The sequence below is a fragment of the Typopeltis vanoorti genome, chromosome 12 (genome assembly GCF_054136105.1).
Source record: "Typopeltis vanoorti isolate ZY-2024b chromosome 12, IOZ_Tvanoo_1.0, whole genome shotgun sequence".
NCBI classification, from domain to species: Eukaryota; Metazoa; Arthropoda; class Arachnida; order Uropygi; family Thelyphonidae; genus Typopeltis; species Typopeltis vanoorti.
This window is the reverse complement of record NC_143560.1, coordinates 109,252,321-109,272,285: the sequence shown is the minus strand read 5'-3', so window position 1 is coordinate 109,272,285 and position 19,965 is coordinate 109,252,321. Positions and strand designations below refer to the sequence as shown.

General features: G+C 36.6%; 1 protein-coding gene across 5 annotated transcripts in view; it reads right to left on the bottom strand.

Annotated features, from left to right (window-relative positions):
• Positions 1-19,965, bottom strand: part of LOC150101130 (thialysine N-epsilon-acetyltransferase-like) — a 214,571-nt gene that overhangs the window by 32,704 nt on the left and 161,902 nt on the right. The window contains exon 6 of one of the 5 annotated variants that reach the window (XM_090401086.1): positions 364-604. The exons of the other annotated variants lie outside the window; for them this stretch is intronic. Coding sequence (XP_090257212.1) covers positions 483-604 — 122 coding nt within the window. The 3' untranslated portion in view covers positions 364-482. Of the gene's footprint in view, positions 1-363; positions 605-19,965 lie in introns of those variants that run through there. 5 annotated transcript variants of the gene reach the window in all.

Genomic DNA, 19,965 nt, shown 5'->3' with positions numbered 1-19,965 from the left:
CTTGTTTGTATAGGTTACTTAGCTGTAAGAAAATAAGCCTCTCATCATTTGTTTCGTATTTTCTCACCAAATAACATTTGAAACGATTTGCGTAAAATTCGTAAGGACAATACGCCACCAAAAGGTCATCTATATTCTTCCTTCAGTAAACATAAGGTGGCTAGAACTTAGAAAGGGAAAAACAGAAATGATGGAAACATTCTTTTATTTCTCTTGATTACATGTATTCTTTCATTTGAATGGAAATGAAAGAATATACTTCATCTGTTAATCTAAAGTTCTACATTTAAAAATTACTGTAATACTTTTAAAGTTTTAAACTTTAAAATGTATTTTAAAACTAATACTTTACAACCTCAAAAATCATCTATTACAACTTGTTCCATTATGAATGGAGAGATAACAACATTCCATCAGTAGATAGATAAGTTTCGGTGGATTGTTTCTGTAAATGAAAAATTACCGTAGTTCTTATCCTCCGACTAGGCGTTGGTGGTAGAGCAGGTTCTTGAAGTCAAAGTGCTCAGTGGCTTAAAAGAAAAAGGAAGTTTATCAGCGTCTATCACGTGATCATCAGTGCTTCTATGTGACTCGTTGTAGAACCCTAAGGACAGAAAGGGGGGGAGGGGAGTGAAAGAGCAGAATGAACAATTAAGAAGCAATAAACAAGACAAAGTTAAAGAAAAACAGAGACAATGGTTTAGCACAAATAAGTTAATGAAAAAACGTTCGCCATTGAAATATGCATTTTTTACATTGGTCCACCCATTATGATAAACTTGATCTTGAACTCATGCCCACCAATAATATGAATCAGTTTGATATTTAGTGCTGCGCTGAATGAAGTCTCTTCCATGCCTACTTAACTTCTTCACTGAATGTTTCGTAGTGAAATATCTTCAGCACACAACTCTGCCTGTGCAGAACATCGATTTGCCCAGATGCGTGCTAAAGCGTGGAAATTTTACTCCTCCGCCGCACACTGATCAGACTCTCAAAGAGCAAAAAGGTTATTGGTGACATCAATCAATTTAATGGCATACTATAACTATGTGAAGGCTACGGCTGAATATGGTCCAGGTTCATATCTCTATAACAATAGCAAATGACAGCCTTTTATATAAATGAAGGTCCATTTGGAATACTTTTTTAGTACTGGAAAGCGAAAGTATTGTAATTAGAAACTAATTTGATTTCTTTATAAAATATTAACAGTACTTTTATTTCAATGATTTTTCTTTTTTATACGAAATATAAAAACCGAAACGGTCTTAAAGCTGATTTGTTTTCAGAATTTACTTTCAGCAGATCCATTCACTGCATCCGGAAGTTTTTATTTTATTTTATTTTTTCAATTGTACACAAATATGGAGTGTGGTTGTTAGGCACGTGTCTTCCACTGGGAACCCCAGAGTGTTTAGGCCAGTCACCTCTCTTGAAAAACGGACAACGAGACTTCGTCTACTGGCTCGTGAGCCTACCGCTAACCAAGGTTTTCCTCATGTGGGGGTGTAACAATGAAACATGCTGACACAAGAGTCTCTGAAGAAAAGCGTTTTGCTCCATTAATATGTACATCTGGAAATCTGGTGCTGCCATCTATTGGCACAATTATAAAATAATTTGTAATTTTTCTTCAGTAACTTTATTTATTTTATCAGCAGTGTCCAAGTCGATTTTGAAATTCTTATCAAGAGTGGTTGAACATCACATAATACATATATAACTGCAGATTTTAGAACTATACATCACTATGTAATATTTACAACTGCTTCTTCAGTCTATTTCTTATAATCTCAATAACGGCTTCGATAAAATAAACATGAAATTATATCTAATTTTGAATACAATTGTTAAAAGAAAAATTGTCATCGTATGTTACGCTTTCACGCAGGCCTACACATTTTACTGCGTAAGCTTCCGTAACCGATAATCCCGAGGAATAGGTTGGTTGCTCCTTATTCTCGGTAGTATCCCATGTCTGTCGAAGCGTGCGTTCACGGGGCCTGCTTTTAAGGGAGGGAAAACCCCAGGATAAACTGGGGAAAAAACCCTCACTTGGCTATGGCTGAGGAAGATCCTTCAACTCCTCACGTAACCGACGGGAATCGAACCTGGGACACTCCTTCCCCAGGCATATGGTTGCGAAGTGCGTAACCACTAGGCTAGTGATGGCAAACCTATGACGCACGTGTCAGCACTGACACACTTGAGGATTTCAGGTAACACAGCTTGGATTTTGAAAAATATTGGTATTCTGATGAAAAAACTGCAATAAATCGTGTAAGATCGCTCTCAGTAAAGGCGAAGGTAGGTTTCGGCTTTGAGAATAAACTCAAAATATTTCAACGTGATTTAGAAAGTAACAATTTTAAGTATTTCCCAAGAGTGAAAATTTTTTTTAACGAAACCAACCCCAAAAATCGTGAATAACATATCAACCAATCTATCGAAGTTCTAAAGTCAGTAACTGATCAGTTTTCTTCTAGATTTGAGCAATTTCGAATGTTGAAACAAACAATCCAATTCATAAAGTATCCTGATGAAAGAGAATTCATGGATCTTAAATTAGATGACTTTGAGTAATTGGATTTAAAAGATCTTGAAATGCAACTAGCCGACTTCCAGTGTAATCCTATCTGGAAAAGAAAGTTTATTGCTCTTAGAAATGAATTAGAAGAACTTGAGCGGGAACGTCTGCATGATACCACGTGTAAAAATTCAGATTGTGAAATTCTGATCAATAGGTTTCGAAACAACGCCATGATGAGGTGCCCAGCTCTTTTTCTGTAAGTATTCTTTACTTTAAGTTTGCTTGTTTCGGACGAAAAAGTCGAGTTTCTGGTAGGGGGAACCCTACAAATTCTGTATAACAACGAATACCTCACCTTCACCCGAAAAGCTCCGAAAGCTTCCCAAAAACTTACATGCGCTTAAAATCTTTGTTAAAGCTCTTCTAACAATTTTCTCTTCTACATACTCTTGTGAAACTCTATTTTCCGCCTTAAATAATATCAAATCGAAAGGGAGAAATAGATTGAGCAATGATTTGGACGCTGCCTGTGTAGCATTAAAATGTACACACTATAGCCCTTCTATAAAGCAACATTCTACCAGCACTCAGCAACAGAAAAGTCATTAAATGTAATGTAAGTTTGTAACTTCAGTTTATTAAATTAATTGTATAATATGAATTCATAAATTTTATATCAATGTTCTATTAAATAAATAGCCTAATATGATATGTATAAGTCACCATCAATGATTATGTAGTTACATTTATAATGCATGTATGCAAGTGGCACATCAACAACGTCAATATTAAAAAAAGAAAAGAAAAAAGATGTTTGACACACCTGGGTAAAAAGGTTCGTCATCACTGCACTAGGCTAACCGCGCAGAATAAAAGAAAGGAAATAAAAGAAAAATTGTACAACACCAAATAATAGTGACGGCTCCTATTGGAAGAAAATAATGATTCAATTTTTTTTTTTCATCCTCTTCTAGTCTCATTCTCTGTTTCCTCTGTTAAAAAGGCTGGAAGATAGAGATGGATGGGATAAAATATTCAGCAAGCTTCATCGAAGTTTTCAATGTGCGTGATATGGAATTTAGAACTGTAGGCAGCATTGGTGACATGTAAAAAAGCCGTAACAACGTCTGCACTGGTTAACGAGTTAGGTGAAGTATTAGGAACGACTGATATTAAGTTACTTCGATAATATTCTGATGTTTTTGCATTTTAAATTATAAGGGGTATTTCTTATCAGTTTTGACAGAAGGTTAGATGCAAATGAAAGTATAAAATCTGAGAGAGAGAGAAAGAGCAAAACTTTTATTGTTTCGCACTCGCCGCAGCTAAACTTTTCTCCATTTTTTTTTGCGGGGGGGGGGGAATTTTGGCCCATTTCAGTTTCACTTAATTGTATTGGGAACATATTGTCACCTGAAATACTAAAGAGAAAAAACAGCTAGGAAGGAAATTTCATTGTAAAAAAAAAAGTATTTTTTTAAATTAAATAAAATCAGAAAATAAGCCCAGTAGTGCTTGCTTTAGCGTTGCAATATCCTCCCGCTAACTTGGTAAATATGCACTTGTTCCATTTCAGATCAGAGTTAATAAAATAAATAAATAACAAATAATTATGGTAGAGTTGCATACAAGGGAATATCCACAATTTGTGCTTAGCACTTGAAGTGGCCTCACACCTTTAGTTGCTTCGGCCTTATTTCCAGACAACAACTTAGCACTTGAAGTGGTTCTTTGACTTTACAGTGGAGTAGGTAGATCTCGGTCCCTAATGAGAGCTTTTGCTCGATAGGAGTAATCTATAGAAAGTGCACAGCAGCATCTGTTCCTGTTGCATTGTGACAAAGCAACACGCGATGCTCTCTCTTGATAACATTAAACACGTAAACCAGAAACCTTATCTTGGTGGCCTGTGACACCCGAATAAATAGTTGAAGGCCAGGTGAAGGCCAACAGGTGGCGGTTATTTAAAGCCTTTATAACTCTTTTGTGATCAAAGAACTTTCTCTTTCTTTATAATTTGTGATACGCAGGGTCCAAAACCGTGACCACACACCTGAAGAAAATCTTCTATTAACGGCTAAGCTCTCCCTTGTTTGTACGACGGAAGTCGGATCCGTCTAATTAACCCTATTGAAAGCCGATTCCTAGTGTCTGAGCTAATACTTTTCTTGTATTGTGTGCTGTAAGAAAAGCTGTTTGGACGAACTCGCGTAGGTCACTGCCATTACACAATGATATTTAAGGTCATCCAGCATTGATGCTAAAATCATCTCGCAATCGCTTGTGTTCAGCTTCGTCATCAATTCAGCAAGATCTTCTCCAAAGGATCCTTTCTATTCTCTCAATTGAATGTGTTCACATGCATTTATTGCATGATAACCCCTTTTACAGTGCTGTCCGTTTTGTATATTTATTATCTTTATTATCTTTATTTTAAATTCCTCTGTATGCTCTCTGTTCTTTTAATTTTATTTTAATATCCTACTTTTAAAGTTTTGAAAAAAAAAAAAAACTTTTTTTTTTTTAACTTAACATTTGAACTTTATCGTATAGTCTGTCCTCTAAGGGCCATACTGAAAGAGAATAGCTATAAGAAAGTTGCAAAACCCTTCTCCGATGCTGGTATTTAGACAATACTTTACACACAAATTAGCGACTACCTCATTTTAAGACACACACGCAAATTAATTTCTTCAGTATTAGTCAAAGTGGCATGTTATCATCTTCCTCATCCAAATATTTCACATACAGTCCTGTTAATAATAAATAAAGTTATTAAGCAGTCTTCATCTCCTTCATGTTAAATCTTTAAAACAACTATGCTATTGTGCATTAAAATATATCGGCACCGAACTTAGATTGATTGCTTCATGAACAAAGTGTTGCCTCCTGGTTAACTTAACTGAACACTCTGCACAGCGATAACATTTTTAGGAATCTTTATAAGCTCTTAAATGGGCGTCACTAAGTTTTTCAAATGTTTATTTAATTTAGTGTTTCACGGGAAGATTTTTAGGGTGTGAGTGGTCGGAGAGTTGTGAATAGGATTTTAATGTCTTTTCCTTAGAGTGAGTGTTACATACGAGATAAATGCTGTGGAGGTAACATTGCATTATTAGTATCAATAACGACGTGCTATTTTCAGTGATAAACTCTGCTGCAAAAGGATGTTTTGAATTTTGAAGTTTAGTTGATTCTGGATGCATTTCTTCGTTGACAATAGAGAACTCATTTCGACATGGGTATGTTTTCAGTCAGGAGTGACTGTTTCGATCGGGTCCATTCACCTAGTGAGATACTTGGACTGAGTGAAAGATCACTCCCGTGTAACTATGTTAAGAAGGCAATGGTCTTCGATGTGATAATCTTTTTTATGAAGTCGTGTCGTTTTTCTCAAGATTATTCTTACAAAGTAAATGCACAAAAAGGATTCAGGCAAACTACTGAACTACAAGTGTAGTGTTCGCACAGAAACCCCACTGTTCTTACTTTATGTTGAGGAAAAGTTCGCGCTGCGATTAGCAAAATCCTTGTAATAAATTTTGATCAAGTCGTAGCCCATCGAGGGTCATTTACCGCCATTCTCGTGAACAGAAGGACTTCTTTGTATATTGGTGTTCTATAGGCGACAACGGACACTTCAAAATGGCACAGATTGTGCCTGTGTCACTGAAGCACTCGCTCAGCAAGTGGCAATTGGTTAAAAGGTAGCGCAGGGGGAACGAGGAAATAGTAGCATCGCCGCTAGCAGCACGCCTCCTTTTCACAGACCAGCTGGACCACCTGAGTCCGCGAGGTCTCCTAACACTTTAAGCTGTTGTTTCTCCCCCTCATCAAAGGTGAGAAGGGAGTCTTTTGACGCTCAAGCAAACAATGGAAATTTGTCTTTATGTTACGACATAGGGCGTCATTGGCCTAGGGCAGATCCCATTATTATTGAGTAGGGATAATTCCATTTTCCTCCCTTGAAAACATGCTATTATATAGACAAATTAAACGCTGTTCGCTAGACTGTTGCTTATTTCTGCGTGCAGTCAAGGAGAACTTGTGAATCATGTGATACGTCAGCGACTTAACATCACACACTTCTCTTCCTGGACTAATGAACTATCTAACTTGTCGGTCATCACTGGAAAGCTATTTTACATTCCAAATCCACCACTGTAAAAATATACAATGGCGGATTCTGTTTAATCGAATCAGAATTAGAGGAGGTTGGGGGGAAAATATATTATCGAGTTTTCATGTGTTTTGCTGCAATACAGCAATCTCGTAAAGAAATGCATCGAATATTTGAACATTACAGAAATTCGCTCAGGCTGTTATCATATTAACCACTGTGTTGTAACTCGATTACATCAGCTTCTCGGCATCTGCGTTTGTTACTGATGTTTTTTTTTTTTTTATATATATATATATTTTAGATTAAAATAAAAAACAAAAAATAACGAAAGCGTGTACTTTAAGTTTATTAGGTTCAGGTCTGGATTGTAATAATTAATTTTTACCCGAACAGATTTCCCGTTTGCTTAGGACTTTTTGTAAATTAAGCCAGTTGAATAAAATATTTCACATTGCCATAAACTAAACGTTCGGATATGGGAATAGAAAATGAAAGTTTGGGTTTGTCTGATTAATACATCAGGTCTTTGATTTATTGAATCGCTTTTATTATTAATAAAATTATGCGGCTAATGGACTTCTCTCCCGTTAAAACTAAACTTTATTTGCCGAAAAACTGCCAAAGAAAACGTATTAACAACTCCCCCCCCCTTTTTTTTTTGTCATTTTTGCATTCCTAGGAGATATTTTTAGCTGTAAGGGCAATCGCGTTATGATTTGCGAGATTGACGAACCTCCACGTTCGTTGACTCATCTCAACATATTAGGCCTTGATTTCTTATTTTAATGGTTAATACGCCAAAAGGTTAATATTCGTAACTCGCCCTTGGTAATCAAACTTCGCTGAGACAATTACTAGAAAACTGATTAATCGTAAGAATGCACTTTACAATAAATAGCGAAGGAAAGTGCTTATCCAAGATAATTTCAGTTCTGGTAGGGAGGTTAGTTGTTCGTGGTCACTTTTATTGTAATCATTCAGCATGGTCACATTTGATGCTTGCGTGAATGGGTAAATGACACACTTCTATCCACTTAACGTATGGCCAGGGTCCTTATCAATCGATAGCGCTTAACAATCTTTCTCACGTGGTTACAATGACCTCCGCTCCTCTTCTACAATAATGCATTTTTCATATCGTGTTCTAATTTGTTACCACACCGTTAAGGCACGTTCGTCAATTGAACCATATAGTGCATGCAGAAGGACACGATGCATTGCATATTAACCTTTTCCCTCGACCTCATTAACTACTGAAATGAAAGGGATACTTAAAATCGCACAGCACTGTAACGAAATTAAAAGATTAAGCATCCCAAAGAAATAAAAACGACAACGTTAGATAAATAAACAATAGGCATTTTATATAATTAATACGATTTAATGTCATGGGACCATCATTAAACAGTGATACAAAGACCCGTATTGTACGTAGCGATTGGAATGTATGAGTACTGCTAATAATACGTCTAGGCAGAATCTTGTGTTCGAATTGTTCAAACAAAAGACTTGTTCGAAAGAACAATCTTGAAAGGGTGATATTTTCAGCATTCTTTCAAAAACTTCGCCCGGCAGACTTTGCGGAATTACATAGTGCAATAACTCCTGGATGGATGGAAGGAACCGGACAAGATATAGGATTCCGAATGTACACAAGGTGTCCAATATGGGATAATTTTTAATTAGTATAATCATTAGAAATTATTATTCCTGCTGACTGGATGGAATTTTTAAAGAAATCCGATATTTAGAATGTGTATTAAAATTTGTAGAATCGTTTCAATTTTGATTTCAGGGAGTAGCAGTAGACATCTGGGAGCAAGTTTCTGTGAATTATCTAAAATGGGCATCTGCATAGGCCGCAGTGCAATATTATTCGGTGCTAAACAAATCATTGGTTCAGGACTACTCCGTATTAATTAGCAAAATTACTTTTTTTTTGTTGATAGAGCTGGATCATTTATATTGGCAGAACACTTTGAAATGACAGTTCCTAGCTTTATGGGTGAAATTTGGTATTTAGGATTAGTAAAATTTATTTTTCAACTTGAATCATTTAAATATCAAGATTAGGCTAAGCAAAACTGTTTGTAGTCCATATGCCAAAAACTAGGTTCAGTAGTTGTAATAAATAAACGGTCTCACTAACAAAAGGCGATTGTCTGCAATCGTTTCCCTTTAAGAAAACGAAAATATAGAGCTGTATACTCTATAGAAAGAAAGGATTTACTTCTAAAAGTCAAAGAAAAAAATTGGCAACTGAAAATTGGACAGTGCTTGTCGATAAAGAATATTTGCCATTTTTCTCTATTGCTACCACATCCCCGCCACTCTTCATGGCGAAGTGGTTGCCATGTCCGGAACAAAGTCAGTCATACTAAGAACACATTTAACGAATAATCGGTTTTCGATAAAATGTGAACCCGAGGGATCACAAGGCCCAACTTAACTTTTGCGTTCCTTCGTAGGTTATGATAATAGGAAGCTATTGCCTGAATATGGTAAGTGTAGAGTTCATCGGCTAGAAGTAAAACTACCGTTACGTGAAACATCCCATCATTCATTTATCCTTCGTGTTTCATCTTGATCCGATGGCGGATTTTATAACCTATGACTTCGGATGGTATCTGCACTTAACATCGGCAACAACAAAAACTAATACGATAACATTTAATATTTAAATATTTTTATTCCTGCCTTTAGGATAAGAGAAAATTTTGTGGTTTAGTTTTCTATTGGAATATTATGTAGTTACGAAATTTGAAAAACCGGAACACCTCCCACCAAAGTATGCCAATCAATCCTTCAATTTCGTTTTAATCCCCCCCCCACGTCTAATGAGTCAAGTGAATAATTGAGGAATGATCATTACCTACATACATATCCCTGTTTGAATTGAGAAATGTCTGATACTTTCAAATCTAACTACAAACACCTACCCCAAATACACTTCAAAAAGGGTAGGATATGAAAGATGCAAACAGCAAAATCTTTGCAGTTTGTGAACTATTGTTTATTAATCAGAAAGTTCCTGGGAGTTTTTTTTTTTTAAGCAGGAAAGTTTTTAGCCAATAGGAAAGTCAAATTTCAGCTCAAATCGTAAACGTGTATTATCTTAGCATATCCTAAACGTTTTTGGATACGGAACATTTTACAACTTAAAAAAAAATCTACGAACATTCATAACATATGAGAAATATGAAAGTTATTAAATTAATACAGTCATCCCTCGACTTACGTCCGGGTTCCGTTCCATCAGGCAGGACGTAAGTCGAATCGGACGTAAGTCAATACATTAAATCAACAGAGTTATAGGGGTTAGGGACTTAACAGTAATAAGTATACTGTCATTTTAATTTTAAAACCTTATTATAAAACTGTACTGTGTGTTACTGCCACTAAAAAAACAGGAGAAGAATCACTGAAATCATCCTCCACAATCACATCTTCATTTCCTTCCCTGTGTGAACGATCAGGCTGTGGCTCTTTTGGTGTAACTTTTGTTTTTTTTTTATGAAAATGTCCAATGTGCTTTGCTCATTCCTCTTCTTCTTCAAAAAAAAAATCAGCTAACACCTTTTATTCCTTAATAGGGAGTAGGCGAGGCCTTTATATACTCTCCAGCTTTTGGAGACTGAGTGGGCAGTTCAATCTCCATCGGTAGCCAATCAGAGATAGCTTGCCCATGTCTATCACTAATTATAGGCGGCTATTGATGAAGAGATCAGCAAACAAATGCTGCCATCCTTGGTGCCTAACCCTAACAGGATAATGTTACTGTCTGAAATAATGTGGGTTCTACGGTCGATTTTCTTGAGTTTACAGGACGAAAAACCCGCTTGCCCGTGCCAGAGATCGACTAACTCGGGAACCGGTCGAAGATAGGCTTAGAAAAGGTTCCTCCAGTCAGCGATTAGACTAGAACCTAGGTCTAACTTCAAGAAGTCAAGCGCCACTTCCACGGAGCTACACAGGCCCCTCTTCTTCTTTTCATCATAAATTTGTTCATAGCAAGCAAACGCATCATGTAATTTCGTTTCTATTATTAAGTAGCGTTCGACATTGGGGTCCATGTCTTCAGCCATTTTGAGGACATCGCTAACTGCAGAGAACACTTCTGCAAGACCCTTCACTGCAAATTGTTTAACTACCTCTTCCTGTCTCTCTTTTCACTCTTCCTTTCCTCGTTTTTTCCTATTCTGCAACAGTTGTTCCTCCAGTTCGACCAAGGTCAACTCTTCAGGGGAACGTTCTATGAGTTGAGTTATGTCGTCATCATTCACTTCGAGATTCATATTGTTTGCTAGGCCCACTATTACAAACTTCCAAAATCATGCGCAGACCTTTTTAATGTCTTTTTCCAAATGCCACTCATACATTGAGAGGTCACTTCGTCCCAAGCCACAACAATGTTTTTAATAGCATGATAAATATTGAATGTTTTCCAGAATTGCATGAGAGTCTGGTCATTTCCTTCAGTAGCAGAAATAGCTTGTGAAAAAGTTCTCCGTGGATAATAAGCCTTAAACATTGCAAGAGTCCCTGATCCATCAGTTGGTTCAATGAAGTATGTTTGGAGGAAGAAACATGCCCTTGAACTTGGTGAAGATTACCGCTATAAGATGTATAGAATGGATGACCTGGAGCATTATCTAGAATAAAATTTTAAATTCTACATTTTCTTTCGAACAAAAAAACAATAGCTTTTTATTTCACTCACATAATAGTTGATTAAGGCATCCTCACTTTTTGCGTCATCCACGACTTCTTATTGCTCTGATAATGAACTGGAAGAGTATGCTTCCGAATGTTTTTGAAGATTCGTGGATTCTCACTGTGCCATATCACAAATGGTTTCAGTTTATATCCAGCCAACATTACCCGTAACAGAATCGTAATATGGGCATTAAGAGCTTTTGAAACTAGGTATAGATTTCAGCTTTTTGTAGATGAATGTCCTCGCGGTCATTTTTTTTCCGAAACAAGGACGTCTCATCCATATTAAATATTTGCTGGGCAAATAATTCTCCTCCGTAATAATTTTATGCAATTTTTCCACAAACTCCTTGGCAGCCTTCTCAGCACTTGCAGATTCCCATACATTTTCATAGTACGCAGCGCAAAACGCTGCTTGAATCTCATGAACCAACCGGAAGAAGCGTTGAATTCGTAGTCATAATCGGGTTCTGCTTTCTCCTTCAACATGTTGAAGAGACCTAGTGCCTTAGCAATTATGGTCACAGTGCTAAGGGGTGTGCTCTTTTGGTTCAGGTCCTCTTTCCATGATGCAAGTAGCTTTTCCATATTATCGATAGAACCTTGTCGTTGCTTCGTCACTATCGTCGATTTAATGGAAGCAAATCCTTTCACAGCCTCTACGATTTTATCCTTATTTTTCAAAGTGGTCGTCACTGTAGAATGAGACCATCCGAAGTCTTGTGCGATCACATTGACGGGCTTACCAGCTTCATGTTGCTTTATAACTTGCAACTTCGTTTCAAGATCAATTCTTCGCCTCTTTTTCTGTGATTCTTCACTAGGTTTTTTGATTGTGCGTGTAGGGGCCATATTGCAAAACACTGCGAAATAACTAAACGATAAATACACAAACAACCGATTTCTCAAACACAAAAATAACATAGGAACTGTAGAATACGCGTGCCGACTGCCGAGGGAGGTTGCCGCTGAAAGCGCTGTTGCCACTATGCATGCTTTACCTTGCGCTCGCTTGCGTCTTGTTCGAAAGTATAGCCGAAAATGTTATTTATACCCTTATGGCAGTGTTTCTCAAACTTCAGATATCCGCTACCCCTTCATTATTACCAAGTACCCACTTATCAAATAATAAATAAAGTATATTTCATTGTAAATGTCTATTTTATTTAAATTTATATGTTCATGTAAACAAAAAATATGATTTATTTTTAATAGAACAAAATTTGGAATAGGTTCCTCTTCATTTCCCGTCCATGAAAATCTACATTTCAAGTAATTCATATCATACTTACAAAGATTTTTCATCTTCTTCCTAGTTGGTTCTCTAGAGATGTCAGACGACACACCCTTATCAATTTCAGTTGATCCAGATGCAACAGCAACGTCTTTTGTTGCTTACAGCTACTTGTATTTGCTATATTGCTCTCTTTTGGGCGTTTAATAAATCCAATCTTTAACCTATGATCCATACTTAAGAATTTGAAAGCTAAAAAATTTACCGTATTTACTCGAATATAACTCAAAATTTTTTCCCAAAATTAAAGGCTAAAAAATCGTGTTGCAAAATATATTCGGGGAATTTCGGAAACTAAAGTTTTCAGGAAAAAAATGCAAATGGTGTGACTTACCAAGAAGCTCCTACTTGCTATCGCTACTTTAGGCATCGAGAACAGTTTCCTTGTGTGCATCGTCAAAGTCATTTACCCAAATAGCTTCATCTTCTTTCCCATTATTTCAAGTAAAAATTACCAGTAATTTACAAGACTTGAGATACGTAGAGCAGCTATGAAGAGGTGGATATGATTGGTGCAGTATTAACAAAAGATCGTGCTAACCAAAAACAAATTAGCATTTCAACAGTTGAGTTGAAATGGTAATTCTCTTCCACCGAATTCCATAATATCCGAAACACGTTCATTATATATTTCTTAGTTTTAACACGTTCACGAGGGTGTGTCAAGCAAAACCATATTTAGTTAGTGCCGTTTTTATCCAGTTGTCTCTAATTGCACTATTTGTTGAGAAATATAATGATTCCATGCGTTAATGATGCCTAGCCAAAAATTGCCACGGACCCCCTGAAGACCTTTCGCGTATTCCCGGGGGTACGCGTGCCACACTTTGAGAAACACTGCCTTATGGGATCACGGACGCATCTTTGAAAGGACGTAAACTCAACTGACGTAAGTCGAGGGATGACTGTAAAGTTAATAAGTCAATGAAAAGTTGCGATTCTGATATATTGAAGAGAGTACAAAGGAGAATGTTAAAAATGATATCAGGATTGTGGAATACTGATTATGAAGACAAATTGAGAATTTGTAGACTGCAGACACTAGCAAACAGGAGATGGAGGGGTGATATGATTCAGACTTACGAACTTTTGAAAAGGTCATACAGGATTTCAATTGATGGAATTTTTCAATTTATGGAGGGTGGGGAAAGGACATCCTTGGAAGCTGAGAAGGAAGGCCGCCAAGAAGGATGTGAGGGCTAGATTTTTCTCTCAGAGGGTGGTGCGCGATTGGAATGGATTGTCATTGGATGTTATGAGCGCAAGCAATGTAAATGAATTCAAGAATAAGTAAGATAGCTGGTGTGTGTAGTATGTAGCCTCCCTCGATGAGTCCCTGACTTCCTGGAGGTCTCTCTTAATAATAACTTTCAAGAGAAGAAATTACAATGCTAGCGAAATAGGATTCTGCCACTTACGGTTAAAATTGATATACTATATCATTAAAAAGGCTATTAGGAGTATTATTAATAATTTAAAATGTTTGTTCAATAAATAAGTTTGCTAAATGTAACAGAGGTGGAATCTAAATGTTTTAGAGAATTGTCCGCTAACGGATTATCAATTCTTATATTTCACTTGCCATCTTCACTAAAAAATTGTGTCTAAATAACTGAAACATTTTTTCATATAGAACAAGTTCTCCCTTGATAATGCAGTTCATGTTTCGCATGGTCTTTTCCATTTCATTGTTTAGTGAAAATCGGCAATTAAAGTATACAGGAGGGGGTCACTTTAGTTAAGCAGTCGTGAAGACAAAGGATCGTCTGTCTGGTGTTCATTTTAGGATCGTTCATGCCTGTTCGGGAGTTACTTCATGTGATACCAGACAAAACACCTTAAACTTGATAAAGGATAAAAATACATTATGGTGCCGCAATCCCAGTAATAAAGTTGCGCGTACGCCGTATTCTAGACAGGTTGTAAATTCGGCTAAGAATACGAACAGCAGTTATTTAGGAACATTTCTGAAAGTGATTAAACTTGCATACGGAAATGTTTATTTTTTAACTCCTGCAAGGCAAACCAACCAAAGAACACAGTTGTCAAACACCCTTGTCTCAGTCAAAACTGTTTATACTATTCTACAATTCCAATCTAATTCTGTTCCGCCGGTATCGACGATTTCTTTTGATTATAAGGACCTGGTTTCAAATATCGTCTAGGGCTCAAAGAATCTTTATAGGAACTTATTTTGGCTGAAGGTGATAGGGATTTTTTCCTCGTGGAAACTCAGCATTTTCGTCCCATAAAACTGTCAAGAAGAAACTCCCAGAATCCGCAGTTAACATACAAAATACAATGGGCTCGCGTTGGCTGTCATTCAACCAAACGCAGTCGAATCTAATTTTCGAATTCACAGTCATTCAGAAAAATACATGTAACCAGTCCTATTTTATTAATACAAGAAATTCGTTTAGCATTGACGTAGATTGTATACTTTCATTCTAAATCTGGAAGAGATACATACAATAACCGAATAATAGTAAACATAAACAATAGGTTGAAACATCTTTGGTTGCACTGAGCGTCGTGCCAAAGTAGCGAGGTATTAATTAGGCACCATCCATGGTGCAATTTCATTATTGGTCAGCATCAGCCAGTAGAGAGAGAGAGAGAAAGAAAAAAAAAACAGTGAGAAGAGTCAAATTGCGGCACGGTTTGTTAACATTGACCACATTTGACAAGAGTCAACAATTCCTGTGGACCATGATAGCTCAATAAAGTGATCCTACGATAAAGTGGTTTTTGTAATTAATATGGATGCAGTAAAAACACAAATCACCTATGCTCTGAATGAATTCGATCTTTGTTTTAAATATACAATTTGTCTCATTTGTTTGGGGGGGGGGGATTATTCTGCTAATCTAGTCCTTGCCCATTTGAAAAGAGAAAGATACAAGTGTGAAAAATGTTGATAATTCTATTTTTTCCCTTCTTTTCCTGAAGGCCCATACACTAGTGTGTCATAGAATATGACATCGTCATGATGAGACTGTTGCAAGATCCCAACACTTAACTCTGAGTCGAAGTTGCCATACGTCACAATGGTTTGGTGGATTTAGAAGTATTAGAAATTTTAGGATAGATAAAAATGTTGCTGATGAAGTGTTTATATATCTCGTATTCTTCATCGAGTTCTATAAGATTATATATTCGTAGAAAAAGGCGATAATTGCGATGTCATTGGGCTCTGCCTAATTGAAAATTAGCCAAGGAGTCTGGCACTGCATCGTTATCTTCATGCTTCCACTTGGTAGCAACAATTCAAGTACTATTTAAAAACTTTCTACTGTTTTTAAATAGTACTTTAAAATGGGTCCATGAGAAAAATATCTGATTGGGCAATCGTTTCTCTTTTTTATTGTTTTTGACAGGAGACTCCCCCCCCCCCTCACTGTTGCAGATATCCATCCAAGGCTTGGTCTTGCAGAGAGAGACGGTACCTGTCAAAAACACTGCAAGGAAAAAATCTCCCACGCCCACTGTCGTCTCAGTAACTCACTTTGAGAGAGCTGTCAAATAATATCACGTGACCGAGCTTTCACTAACGAAACTTTGCGGTCAATGGCCTGTTCTGATGTGGTTTTATCCGACTGGTTGACCCTTTGTAAGGACAGAAGGACTTCGTTCTGTCAGAGTAGGGATGTGGATTTTGACTCAAAGCTGGCACTAGCAATCAGCTAACTCATTAGTGCATAAAAAAAAAAACTTCTGCTATTACGCAGATATACCTTAGCAATGAACTTTATAAACTCAGTAGAACTGTTTAGTCAGTAAGCTTGAAATATCAAAGCATGCGTTTTTTTTTTCTTTTTCGTTTATTGCATAAAAATCAATTTAAATGACGTTTTACCTGCTTACATGAAACAACTGAAGCGATAATTGAGTATCAGTACCAACAATGTCACCTTTACACTGTTCTCACCTGGAGTTTCATGTTAAGCGATCTAGCCTTGTGTTCTGCTATATTAAAAAACGAATCCGCAACACGTCGCTATTATTGTACCTCTAACAACAGACACATCCTGGGCCCCGATGCCTGACCAGTACTGTTCTTATGTGCTTGCCGGAATCCTGAGGGTGTTCCAGTTGAATGACCGGTAGGAAAGAGAGTGCATCGGCCTCCAGATCAACAAAGGGCGACCGACGCCCTTTTCGCGATGCAGGGGAACAAGAAGGGGGATTAATGCAGGCCAGTTATATTGCCATTTAAACCCCCTCCATCTGCCTTGTTAGTGTCGTAGAGGAGAATCTTAAAAGACGCCGTTGATTCCTGTCTACGAGTACACTCCGGTGTTAGAGGGCGTGTCTACTGAGTAAGGAAGATGTTCTGAGGTAAACATACTGAACAAAATATTAGGTCATCCCTGTCTCCGTTTCTTCCAGTGTGAATAATGGGCTGCCTTCGTTGACCTGGTTGTTGGTGAACAAAGGACGAGTCAGTCCTCAAATGAAGTAGCTCCACTTTGCGAGGAATAATGCCTCGATAAGAATTTAAAAAAAAAAAACAAAAAAAAAAAACGTCGTTCTCAATCGTTTTACTGAATACGATATCATACAACCCCTGTTTTATCTTCATAAACACTGGTCACCTGCTACGGAATACACACACACACACACACACACACACACACACACACACACAGTTTATTCTGAACTGAATAGTATCTGAATGGCATCGACAGGAGTCGCTAACAGTAGATAGCTGCTTCGCAAAATGCAAACGTTCGCACGCTCTTTACATTCGATTTGTTCATCCATATGCAAGTTATTTCAGGACACTGGCTGAACAGATTTTATTGAAACTCGGAATCCTTACAATAATTGTTCCGGCTATTCAAATTTTTGTTTCAAATGTGCTACCAGCAGGAGTGCAAAGGACAAATAGGTGTCAAATCAGTACTGTAGTTACTCCTTTTTGACTGAAATATATATATATCCTAAATCATATCCCACCATAAATTCCAAATTTTATTAAAATTTGTTTACATTAAAACAAAATTTGATAAAATTTAAGATTTATGATGAAAACAACACGTAATTGTGAGTTTTTGTTTCAATCAGATTATTTTTTTATTATCATAATAATTCGAAGGGATATAATCCTGCTCGGCTGGATGGATTTATTATCCAAATCTTGTCAAATCACTCCAAGTTTGGTTTTAATCGAACCATTTGCATTGAAAAAATAAATAAAGTAAGACAGAGTTTATCTAGAGCAGGAATTCTCAACCTATGGTACGCGTACCACTGGTGGTACGTGAGCCACTGCCTTATTAGTACATCTAATATCTTGAATTAAATATAGTGGTACGCCAATGGAAAAGGTCGAGAACCCCCTGATCTAGAGGATATAAGCTAAAAAAAACGAGTCGACGTTTCGTAAACAAATTATAACTTTCGACATATTCGCCAGGTCAGATACTTTCAAAAAAGTAGCACCACTCGACAGAGTTCTTGGAATAATGTAAATTTATTATAAAGATATCGTTATTTTACTTTATATTTTTTACGTTATATTACTGAGTTGAATTTTTGAGTTGTATTGTATTGGAACAAATATGAGCTTGTTGGCAATGCGTACACTGACATGCAGCGATTTTCACTTTTAGATCCAAGACTCGTTGATGAACTATTTTTGTTGATTTTCCCTATAACTTGAACTGCTTTCTTAGCAAAACGATTCGAAATAACTCTTCCCATTCCCTCTCTCAGGGCGAAATTTAACAGAAATCCTTAATACTAAATATCATCCAAGTTTGGTGTTGTTTCAAATGGGCCATTGGAATTTAGACGTACATGCCAGAAAAATGGAAGGGGGCCCAATTGTGATAATGAACTTTACAAGAATGCGATTAGGAAATGCATGTATTTCTGATTGTCTACGTTTTTTTGATAATTTGATCTATATTGTAAAGTAATTTTAAGCACGTTTTCTAGAAAGTCGTTAAGTTATTTCAGATTTTATTTTATTTGATAAGGTATTGTAAAATGTGAAGTAAACAATTTTTCGCTGAGTAATACAGCATACTCAATATAGTCCAGCGAAAAAGCTTTTCCAAGCTAACTAAAAAAAAAATATTCAAGTTTACCAGACATACTTTTTGGAACTCTGTGAAGCAATTACAAAAATGCTTAAAGGAAAGAATATTTTACGGATTATACCGGAAGGAATGCGTACGGCTTTTGTCTTTCTGGAAGTTGTCCAGTTCCCTCCACTCAGAATCTTTACCTCAGCAGTATTTTCTATTCACGTGAAACAAAAAGAGATGGTTAATTAATAAGTAAATCATACGTCACTTCAAGGAGAAGATTTATGAGGAGGAGGGGGAAAATTACAAATCATCACTTCTCCCTTTTCCTCCTGCCCATCTCCTAGCTAGCCAGGTGAATGAACGTCCTTGAACATCACCTTTCTCTAGCGATAGTGGCATTACAGTATTTGGAAACTGGCAGAAAGTACTAGTATGCCTAACGAATTGCAAAAAATACAGCATCTGCTTAAAACGGTGTTATTGCAGTGCAACACATCGAGCAATAAATTTAGATAAGCACGAGGTCTGATTTGAGATCAACATTCGGGTAATAAAATTCCACTGGTTGGCAATCAAACACATTTATGCATAGATGTGTTTGGACAGATGCGTTATATATAATTTTTTTTTTTTAATTTGGGAAGGGGATAGATATTAATACTTACAATTTATTTTATGAATAGAATATAGATGCGTTATAGAAGCAATGGATTTATGTAACTTTTAAGAAAGGAGGACGAGTTAATATAAATATGTGCAATTATCTAAATTGGCACTAGAATATATTGGTGTATATATACTATCTACCAATAATTGTCCTGACATCCCTATTATTGCAAGTTATGAAACATTCCAGGAAAAAATTTGGCAAGCAACATAGAGGTATTTGCTGATGATGCAAAGATACGTAGGGTAATCAAGAATGCTGCTGATATGCAGTACTTGCAGAATGACTTCAATATGCTGGAATTGTGAGCATGGTAATATGGATGTCAGTAAATGCAAAATCATGCACTTTGGCGTGATTATCCAATGACGTATTATATTAGTGGGATTAGAAACTGATGAGGCTAGGGATCTTGGAGTGTTAGTAGATAGCAAGTTGAAGTTTAAGGGCCATGTAACAAAGATTGCAAATACAATTCAAAAGATAATTGCAATGCTGAAATAAAATTTCGCATGTAAAGATAAGGATGTCATTTTGTCTCTTTACAAGGTCTTGATAAAACCTCACTTGAGTACAAAGGAGAGTGTTAAAAAT